Source organism: Dermacentor silvarum, chromosome 1, assembly GCF_013339745.2.
Source record: "Dermacentor silvarum isolate Dsil-2018 chromosome 1, BIME_Dsil_1.4, whole genome shotgun sequence".
NCBI classification, from domain to species: domain Eukaryota; kingdom Metazoa; phylum Arthropoda; class Arachnida; order Ixodida; family Ixodidae; genus Dermacentor; species Dermacentor silvarum.
Window position 1 is genome coordinate 307156185 of NC_051154.1, and position 11335 is coordinate 307167519.

Here is an 11335-nt window from a genome sequence, read left to right on the forward strand (position 1 = left end):
ACCGCCAAATCATTCCGATGCTGCGGTCCATAATTGATGTCATCAGATTAATGCTGACCAGCATGGGAACTCCATCCGCTCGAAGGGGACAAGTGCTGGACTCGCTCGAGTGAACCGCTCGAGTGCTGGACTCGCTCGAGCAACCCTCGAGTGAACCACGGCTGACAACCACCAGTCATTTCGTAAGGAGGTCAGAGAACCATCGATTATTCAGTGGAACGCCAGAGGTCTAAGATCTCGCATTGCTGTTTTTCGCCAGGTTGTACATGTTAACCGATTTCCAATCATCGTTATCTGCGAAGCAAATTTAACACACCCTATCAGACTATCCGGCTACGAGTCAATTACGTCCTCAAATAACAACGGAAATAGCAAGGTAGTCGTCGTTATTCGCCATGAGCTTACTCACGTCATCCAGCCTGTGCAACCTCATGACGACAATCAGTATGTCTGCTTAACCGTCAAAAATAGAAAGCTCACCTTTACACTTGTAGGCGCGTACCTATCTCCATCAAGCCCGTTTGACACGAAAAGACTAGAAGACATAATAAAAGGGTCTTCTGGTCCTTGGATTATCACCGGGGACTTTAACGCCCATCACACCATTTGGGGAAGCTCAAAAGTCAACGCAACCGGACGAAGACTGGCTTCATTTTTCTCCAATCGCGACCTCTTGCTGCTGAATGACGCTAGTCCTACGTTTCTATGGGGCACATTGTACAGCAGCTGCCTGGACTTGACCTTTGTATCACGCCGCTTTTCCACGAGCGTTAAGTGGTTTTTGGACATTGAGACACATGGCAGCGATGACGTCTCCACTTACCTCAAGATCGACCGCATGTCTAGCGCTCACCCGCCAAACACACTACGAAGAATTGATTGGACTGTCTTGAAAAACCACCTGGGTCGGTATTTTGTAGCGATGCCTTTAATGTCATAATGCCTTTTCGCGCTTATCGCACTTTGTCAGTGGTCAGAGCGACGGTCCGCTCGCGTTATCAACGTTGATATCGTGAGCGGACCGTCGCTCTGACCACTGACAAAGCGCGATAAGCGCGAAAAGGCATTATTACTTTAAAGGCATCGCTACAAAATAGCGGCCCTGGAGGACACTTGTCAGAAAGGTCTCTTATCTGGACTGCAGGAAGCTATTGAAGAAGCCGCACAGACCGCTATGTTCACGCTAATGTGCTCATCGAACTACTCGCAATTCGACCTGGAGTCGGAGCGACTTCGTGCTATTCGTCATCACGCCGAACGAAGATACCGACGCACGAAGTCCATTCACGATCTCAGGACAGCCCGGCGCACTCAAAAGAAGATACAACGCCGCATAGATAAACTGGAATCCGAGTGATGGACAAAGTTTTGTGATTCCCTTGACCCCCGCAAGCCACTGTCTCAAATATGAAGAACTGCGAGATGCCTACGTTCTGTTCCTGAACCACGCTTTCCATTCAAGGCACTAGCACTTTTCCAATGCCGACAAGACCTCGACGTAGCGGAAGATTTCTGTGCCATGATTACAGGCCAGTCAGCGGGATCAAGTTCCCTTACCTTTGACTACGTTCCGGACACACGGGACTCACGCATGGATCTGCCATTCACCACTCAAGAGCTTGACGCAGCACTTGTCCTATGTAATCGGTCGTCTTCACCTGGACCAGATGGTATTTCTTACCGTACCTTGTGTCACATTGGTGAACTAGCGCGAAGTGCCCTGCTGAACATCTTCAATGAGTCCTGGGAGAATGGAAACGTTCCTCAAGAATGGAAGACCAGCCGCTTAGTACCACTCCTCAAACCTGGCAAGTCTCCTCTAGAGATTACTTCCTACCGCCCAATCGCGCTGGCTAGTTGCATTGGGAAGGTGATAGAACGAATGATTCTCGCCAGACTTGAATGGTACCTGGAACGCTATGAAGTTTATCCAGACTCAATGGCTGGCTTTCGACAGTCACCGATGTTCCATTGACAACGTCATCGATTTGGTTACTTACGTTCAATATCAAAGGAGCATATGACAATGTTCTTCGTGATGCTATATTAGAGGCTCTGGAAATGGTTGGCCTCGGCGGTCGGCTTTATCGTTGGACACGCAGTTATTTACATATGCGGTCTCTATTTGTGAATACTGAAGACGGCCCAACTTCTCAACACTATACACACCGTGGAGTACCACAAGGTAGTGTGTTTAGCCCAACACTCTTCAACCTTGTGCTCATTGCTCTCGTAGAATGCGTACCAAATACGGTGAAGTTGTCAACATATGCGGATGACATATGTGTCTCGGCATCTAGCGTGACGCGTCCTCAAGTACGTGCAAGGCTCCAAAAATCTGCGGCGTTGATAACGACATACCTTAGTGAACAAGGCCTCAAGATTTCCCCAGAAAAATGCGCATTGGTCGCATTTAGCCGGAAACGAATGACACCATACACCATATCCATCAATGAACAAAATATCTCTTACGTCAGAACGCACAGGTTCTTAAGGGTAATCACCGATCGTGACCCTGTTGGGGTCCCCATGTCACCTACCTAAAGAAGCGCCTGACAGCCTTCTCTCATCTCTTCAAGTTCCTTGGAGGAATATCCTGGGGTACTTCACTACACGCGATGATGCAACTCTACAGGACGCTGTTTCTCGGGTATCTGAGGTACAGCTTGGCAGTGCTGACCAATACCTGTAGAACTAACATCCGTACAATCGAAAGTGCTCAGGCACAGGCACTTATGGTCTGTCTAGGGTTGCCACGATGTACTATCGTGAGCAATATGAGCTCGAACACGGGAACGCGTGGAAAATATCCTCAAAACCTAGATAGCGTCATACGTGGATGGCGCTGCCGAAACCGGAGGGGAAAGGAGGGGCGCTCTTCTGCTAACTGTTGGCACTCCCGCTTCGCTAGCGTACAAAAAAATGATAAAAGTGGCGTATCCGAACGCTCAGCCAACACCGCCTAGATTTATTACAAGCATGACCGGTGCATTATGGCAGTCCACGTCACAGCCGATATCTCAGCAGCTGCATAGCCTGATGGGTCATTTGATGTAGCTGTGCGCGTTGATGTGAATTGATATCACCGCTAGCGGCCAGTGACATGCTGCAAGCTACCGTTTTGCAGCAATGATATCGAGGCGGGAGTGTGAACAGCCAGCGGAAGCGCGGCGCCCTTTCCAATTTGTTTCCAAAAGCGGCCGCTGCAAATCGGCCGATGTAGGGTTCGAGGCTATTTTCTACGCGCTCGCGTGTTCGAACTCATATTGCTCACGATAGTACATCAACATCAGAAACCATTGCAATTGCACATGATTACCCAGCCAAGATTCACATTATTATGGAAGCGCTCAGAGCACACGTCAGGCACCTTGCTCGCGCCCCTTTCCACTATCTAGCCTCACTGCCATAAAGATCGACCACGTACCTCTTTTTGTCAGACGATACTGCCTTATCGTATATACCTTCCATCAGGTTACACAGCTGCAACGAGAGTTTTGTTTCCTCCTTGGTGCTTGGCTCAGCCACGAGTTCGACTGACCGTGCCTGGAATTCGAACGAAAGCCGAACTCTCATCACCAGCTCTCCAGCAACTTTCGCTGATCATGCTGTACGAAAGATACAGTGATCATACCCATCTATAGACTGATGGTTCAACCACCATGCACGGTTCTGCAGGATCAGTGGTTTTTCCTGCGAAAGTCTCCACCTTGAAGTTCAAGACATCACACCAGACGACATCGACAGCCGCGGAAGCTTGCTGCTCTTCGTAGTGCACTTCGAATAATTCGTGAGGAACCACCTAACAAATGGACTGTTTTCAGTGACTCCAAGGCAGCGCTATATTGCTTGCTTTCCGCGTTACGCCGTGGACCCTACGAACTAGTCCTCGAAATCCGAGAGCTCCTTCATCGCCTCGTCGAGCAAGGACACGATGTCACCTTTCAGTGGCTCCCTAGCCACTGTGGCGTAATGGGCAACGAATATGCCGATGAAGCTGCTCGATCCGCTCATGAAGACGGCGCGCAGGAACCAATCCCGCTGTCAAGAACAGATGCAGCAGCGAAACTTCGAGTGCTTGCAAACGATGCCACACAATCGTTGTGGAACACACCTTGTTTGCAACACACACGTCTGCATCGACTGGACCCCCCTGTCTGCGACTTCGACCTCCACCTGGACTATCCAGAGCCGAAACAACGGTACTTTGCTGATTGTGGCTTGGTGTCGCATTTACAAAGTCGTTTGCTTTCCGCATCGGATGGGAGGATAGTGCTGCGTGTGACCACTGCGGCGACGAGGAAACAATCGAGCACGTGATGTGTCACTGTCCCCAGTGCAGCGCACATAGGCAGTCACTCGCGACCGCGCTGACCCGTCTTGACGACCGGCCGCTTTCGGAGCAGAGTCCTGGAACGCCGGCCTATACAGTCGTCACACAACAAGTCAGTCAAGGCGCTCTTGAAGTTTTTGCGATCGAGTGGACTATCTGACAGACTATAGTTCTCACAGACGTTTCCAACCTCCTATTTATTTTATTCCTTGATTTTTTTTTCGTGACTGCTTTTTCTCTTCCCTATTCTTTCCGCCTTTCATTTCCCCTTCCCCCAGTGCAGGGTAGCAAACCAGAATCTTTTCGTGTTAACCTCCCTGCCTTTCGCACCACGTTTCTCTCTCTCTCTCTTGTGCTGTGTGCTTAGGTGTACAATACCTTAGATTACAGAGCCCTTCTTAGGCCCCGTAATGCGCAGTTTCTCTTTTTTGGAGCGGTCGAGAGACGCCCGCCGCTCCATAGGCGCTGGATGCGCCGCTTGGCTGGAAGTTGTGTCCATCGCCTGTCCTGAGGCGCTGGGCACCCACTCTTGCGAGCGGTGTGTTTCCCTTGAGGGTCTCGCCTCAAGAGATGAGACCCTGGAGGCCACCAGCCCGGAGGTCGATGGCCCCTTGTTCTGAGATGGCGGAGCAGCGCTACCTGCAGCTGCCGAGGGGGCGGATGGCGTCGCTGGCGGCTCACTGCGTGTGGGCTGGACCGCCGCCGGAAACCGTATGAAACCCGCCTACGTGCCCCTTGAATGATATGTTCTCTTTTACCTTGATTGTCACAATTTCTTTTTCCCTTTTCCATGATGGGCAGGACCGCGAGTATGCGGCGTGCTCCCCATCGCAGTTTACACAGTGTAGAGCGTTTTCACAGGAGTCAGATATATGTTCGTGTGCACTGCATTTAGCACAGGTCACTCGGCCTCGGCAGTTCTGCGAACTGTGGCGGAATCTTTGGTATTTGAAGCAACGGAGAGGGTAGGGGATATATGGCCTTACTCGGATTTTAACATAGCCTGCCTCGATGGTTTCTGGCAGCACACTCGAACCAAATGTGAGAATTATGTCCTTAGTGTCAATTCCTTTCCCCGTCATGCCTTATTTTGATTCGTTTTACGTCGGTAACATTTTGCTCTTGTCATTCTTCCAAAAGTTCAGCTTCGGTCATCTCCGTCAAATCATCATCGGAAATAGCACCCCGAATGGTGTTCATGGTGCGGTGTGGGGTCACTGGAACTGGTATGTCCCCGAAAGACACTAGGTTACTTAGTTTTTGATATTGCTCTTTGTCATGGAGTTCCAAGAGGAGGTCGCCACTTGCCAGTTTCGATGCCTTATAGCCTGGGCCAATTGTCTGAGCTAGACATCTGGAAACGAGGAAAGGCGAGATCATTCTCGTTGTCTTTCCTGGTTTCTCAGAGTGAATGACTTGATAGCGGGGGGAAATTTTCAGTATGACGGTCAAAACGTTTTCATATATCTTCGGTGCGCCCTCGTTTCTGAGGGCGATCAAAGAGTTTGGGGAAGGAACTGTCCATAGGAAATGTTCAGCTTTCGGCAGTAACGCCAGTCACCCACCGTGGAGCCCGACAAGGGGACGCCGCAAGTCCTATAATAAACAAGTCCTGCGGACGTCAACTGTACGTTTCCGCTATAACCAAATATGTACAGCCGAGGTTGGTTGTACCACACAAGGTTAACCCTTGCTGCCGGGAAGATCGGAAGTAAAATGAAGTGAAGAGAAGACAGGAAAGAATAAAAGTGAGAGAGAAAGACAAAGATTGGAGAGGAGGATAGGAAAGGGCAACTACTCATTTCCGCGCGCCGTTCAGCCCGGAGGTGCCGTCTACGTGAAGCCGAGGCCAAAGGGGCGTGTTGCCTCCGCCGAGGGGCCGTAAAGGTCCAAACACCCGGCATCGGCTCAACCCCCAGGATCCTCTTTTCCCCGGACACGGCTAAGCCGCGCACGGCTACACGCGGGAGGGTCCAACCCTCGTGTGCTCGGTTACGTGGTTTCGCAACACACCAAACGCCTGCTTGACGCAGACGCCCCTGTGGGGTTGCTATGGGATGCTAATACATTTTCAATAGAAGAGATGACCTCATGAAACAAGACAGGGGAAATATTCGGTGGTACATAGAAAGTTCCGATTAACAATTTTTCACAGGGCTCTAGGCTTACTTCAAGCCAAATCGATTCCTGAACACTGTCTATGTTGTTGCGCCTTACACATCTCAGTGAACTGTCAACGGCAATAAGTACGCCACCACCTTTTTGTTTAACTGCACTGAAGTCCGTGTCACTGCGGAAGACGTTGTGATGTGGTGGAAAAAATCTGAAGAGGAAATTTCTCTGCAGAGCCAAGTTTCGGAAATAACAAAAATGGGAAAAGATGACGAAAATGAAATGACCAGACGCCGGCACTCCTTGAGCCAACAAGGAAAAATCCTGCTTTATTGTCTTAGGCGTTGTTTATATGCCCCGAGATGGAAGAGTAAGGGAAAGGGAATACGGGGAGGCGAAAGTGATGGCCACCAGATAATCTGTGATAGCCGTGTGTGGGCTGACGTCACAACAATCTTCTTCCCCCCCCCCTTTTTTTCTCTAAGGGGAGAACCGCTCGGGGGGTCTTCGGATCCGAGTGGACCTCCTCAGGGTTGGGGTAGCCCCGAGGGGCCGTAGGTCTGTTGATGCAGGCGATCCCGCTGCAGGTGGATCCTCTGGTTCTGGACGGCCCATGTTGCTTTCTGGCCTTATGTCAGTAGGACACGGGACTGGTGAATTGGCCAATGAGCTGTCCGGCAGTCGCACCTTGACTTGGTCCAAGTGACGGCGTACGATCTCGCCCGTAGCACCATCCGCTGTTACCATCTGGGCGCCTTGCGTTTCCCGGAGCGTAGCCGGCGTCCAGGGCTCTCCTTGTCCAAAGTTGCTTACCCACACTGGATCGCCTGTCAGCAAGAAGCCGGGCACATCAGTCTGGCAGGGGCTACGTTCGACCGGAGCAAGAGGTACCACAGCGTTGTCGAATCTAGAACGCGGCTGGAACCCCAACAGCCGCATTGCAGGTGTTTCTCCGCAGGCCAACGGGGTCCTTCGGTAACTATGCAGGATCCTCGCCAAACGAGTTTGTAACGACCCTTGTCGGTTTGTCTTCAATTTCTGCTTCACGGTTCGCACAGCCCGTTCTGCCAGTCCGTTTGACTGCGGGTGATACGGTGCGGTGCGCAAGTGTAGGACGCTATTGCGCCGCATGAAATCGGCGAACTCTTTCCCCGTGAACTGTGGGCCGTTATCTGACCCAATGGTTTCCGGTATACCAAATCTGCTGAACGTGGTGCGCAAGGCCTCGATGGTTGAGCATGCTGTGGCGCTTTTCATGGGCACAACCTCAATCCACTTGGTATGAGCATCTACCAATATCATCAACATGTACCCTTCAACAGGACCAGCAACATCTATGTGTAGCCTCGACCAATGTCGTCCCGTTTCCGGCCAGGGCACCGCCTCCTGCCTAGGCGTCATAGGAGCCGCTTGCACGCAAACATGGCAGCTTTTTACGATCCGCGTTATGTCCGCATCAATCCGCGGGTACCAAAACAGTGAGCGTGCCAGTGTTTTCATCGCACCGATTCTTTGGTGCGTTAAAAAAATAAATTATGGGGTTTTACGAGCCAAAACCACGATCTGATTATGAGGCACGCCGTAGTGGACTCCGGAAATTTGGACCACCTGGGGTTCTTTAACGTGCACCTAAATCTAAGTACACGGGTGTTTTCGCATTTCGCCCCCATCGAAATGCGGCCACCGTGGCCGGGATTCGATCTCGCGACCTCGTGCTCAGCAGCCCAACACTATAGCCACTGAGCAACCACGGCGGGTTCTTTGGTGCGTGTCGTGCAACAGATGTAGCATCGCAAATCTTGCCTCGATGGGCACCACCACATGATGGCACCAGTACACGAGTCCCTGACTAACAGTCAACTCGTCCTTTCTGTTGAAGAATACCTTTAAAAGCTCGTCCTGTCGAGCCAGGCGTCGTGGCCAACCTTCCTGTACCCACTTCCGTACCTTGGTTAACTCTCTATCCTTTGAAGTCAAGGCCGCTAGCTGTTTGGCCGAAATCACCCCATCGTTGAGGTTGTCTGTGAGAAGAACGTACTCACAACCATCGCAATCTTCGGATTCCTCGGGAAGTGTCGATGGGGATACTGGAATCCTGCTGAGCGCGTCAGCGGGAACGTTGGCCTTGCCATCCTTGTGCTGGATATTGTAGGTGTAGGCGCTCAAGATAAGGGCCCAGCGCTGGATCCGGCCCACAGCCATGGCAGGCACAGGCTTGTCTGAATGGCAGAGGCCCACGAACGGTTTGTGGTCGGTTATCAAGGTGAAAACTCTGCCGAGCAAATAGGCACGAAATTTGAGTACACCAAATACCAATGCGAGGGCTTCCCGCTCTAACTGTGAATAGTTACGCTGTGCTTGGGTGAGTATGTGGGAGCGGAAGCCGACCGGACGTAACACACCTTGACCCACATCGTGGGGTAGCACCGCGCCGATTGCGACTGGCGACGCGTCGCACTCGAGAATTAGAGGCTTGTCGCCGTCAAAATGAGCTAACCACTCGGCTTCCTTGAGCCTCGTCTTTACCTCGTCAAAAGCTACCTGCTGTGGGCAGCCCCATCGCCATTTTACATTTATTTGTGCGGAGAAGCTCGTACAGGGGTGCCATCACCGAGGACGCGTTCTTAAGGAACTTGTGGTAATAAGTGACCAGTCCCAAGAATGACCGCAGTTCTGCTGCGCTTTGCGGCTCCTTGACTTCGAGGAATGTATCAATGTCTTCCGTCTTCGGCTGCACCCCATGAGCAATTATTCTGTGACCCAGGAAGTCAACTTCCGGTTGGCAAAATTTAGATTTGTCCGGATGCAACCGCACTCCCGACTGTTGGAACCCCTCCAATACTTTGCGAAGCGTGGTGCCGTCATTCTTTTTTCTGCCACAATGACATCATCGAGATAGACTTGAACCCCTGACAAACCTTGCAGTATTGCTTCCATGAGTCTCTGAAACAACGCAGGGGCCGACGAAACCCCGAATGGTAGTCGAGTGAAACAGAACAGCCCCTTTTGCGTATTCACGGTTGTAAGTAGCTGGGATTCTTCATCCAAAGGAAGCTGGCTGTATGCGTCGCGGAGGTCAATCGTAGTAAAAACCTCCCCTCCGTTTAACGTGGCTAGTATATCATCGACGCGGAGAAGAGGATACTGCGCTGTAAGACAGGCTTGGTTCACTGTGACCTTGAAATCCCCGCAAAGCCTTAAGCTGCCATTACGTTTCACCACTGGAACTGTGGGCGCCGTTCATTCGGAGTGGGGCACTGGGTTGAGTATGCCATTTTCAACAAGCCGATCAATTACCGCGGCTACTTGGGAACGTAACGCGTAGGGCACTTGACGAGGTTTGGAAAACCTTGCAACGGCGGTTTCATTTAGGCGCAGATGGGCAGGAGGACCCTTGATAAGGCCGAGACCTGGTTTAAACACGTCCGGAAATCCTGTTAACAGATCTTGGACATCGAACTTTTCTTCTGGATCTTTGATGGGCTCACCCTTGGCTGATACGCTGCAAACCGGTACATTAAGTAGGTCGAACGTTTTGATGAGGTCTCGGCCGCACAGGTTGGGTCCTTTGCATCTCAGGACGGTCAAGGTGCCTGCCACGGAACGCCCTCCTGTAGAAACTTTAAGCTTCGACTGTTCGCTCACCGGAAGTTTCCCGAGGAAACAAGTTAAGTTCAATGCGCGCGGTCTTGGAGTTTAGGCCAGGCCGCCCGATGTTTTATATACGTTGGCCATGTGATGATTGGAATGGGTGAACCCGTGTCTAGCTGCACGGTGACCGGCACTGCGCCCCATTTCAACGTGCGAACCAGCGGCTTGATTGTTCCGAGGGACCCGACGTAGTCTTCCGCAGCCCCCAGCATAAATAGGCCATCAGCCTTCGGCTCCAGCACACTGACGTCCTGATGTGACACTCTCGGCGCGGTAGGTAATTTATCTGTGCGACCGGAGCACAGCCTCGCCAGGTGCCCACGTTGACGGCACTTGTAGCATATAGCTGAGCGGAGCTGGCATGTTTCTACGCTGTGCCCCTGACCTCCGCATCTGACGTATGACATTCCGCGTCCCTCCCTCGGTGCGCCTTTCTCTGTTACCGCATACACGTTTTCGTCTGACTTGGCCGCGCCTATGCCTTTTTCGTTCTCAACTGCCAGCTTAGCTGCCAGCGCTATTTCTTAGGCCTCGCTTCTGGTCAGGCCTGTTTTCGCTAACAGTTGCCGACGTACACTGGAGCTGTGCAACCCGCATGCAATCCTATCCCGCAGCATTCTGCCCAGACTGTCTCCGAAATTGCATGTGTTAGCAATCTGAAGGATGGCCAGAAGAAATTCTTTGACCGGCTCACCTGGCGATTGGTTGCGCGTGAAGAACTTGTACGACTGGGCTATCTCGTTAGGCTCCGGCGAAAAATATTGTTGCAAAAGGGCCACGACCTCGGTGTATGAAAGTTCGTTCACCTTGGCTGGCGCGCAGCGTCCGGCAATCACGCCCACCGTGTTGGTGCTCAGCGCTGCAACGAGCAAAGCCCATTTCTTCTTCTCTTCCGTAACGCCATGGCCCTCGAAGGATGCCTCTAGACCAACTTGGTACGCTGGCCATTCATTGGCGGCCTCGTCGAACGGTGGTGGGCCTGTATAGCTGGCCATTCCGTTTTCCTGGCGGTGTGCCAAGCTGTGGTTTTCCATCCCACCCTCGTCGCCACTGAAATGACCAGACGCCGGCACTCATGGAGCCAACAAGGAAAAAGCCTGCTTTATTGTCTTGGGCGTTGTTTATAAGCCCCGAGATCGCAGAGCAAGGGAAAGGGAATACGGGGAGGCGAAAGTGATAGCCGCCAGATAATCTGTGATAGCCGCGTGTGGGCTGACGTCACAGCAGAAATGACCTTGG

The 11335-nt window shown here is 51.8% G+C and overlaps 1 protein-coding gene across 1 annotated transcript; it reads right to left on the reverse strand.

The window, feature by feature from the left end:
• Window positions 1-6925: 6925 nt before the first annotated feature.
• LOC125943087 (uncharacterized) lies at window positions 6926-11091 on the reverse strand. The gene is made up of 3 exons (XM_049661452.1): window positions 10903-11091; window positions 8484-8659; window positions 6926-7415 (listed from the first exon to the last, which is right to left on the reverse strand). Exons 1-3 carry the CDS (start codon window positions 11089-11091, stop codon window positions 6926-6928), a joined length of 855 nt encoding a protein of 284 aa, XP_049517409.1.
• Between the last annotated feature and the right edge of the window lie 244 nt (window positions 11092-11335).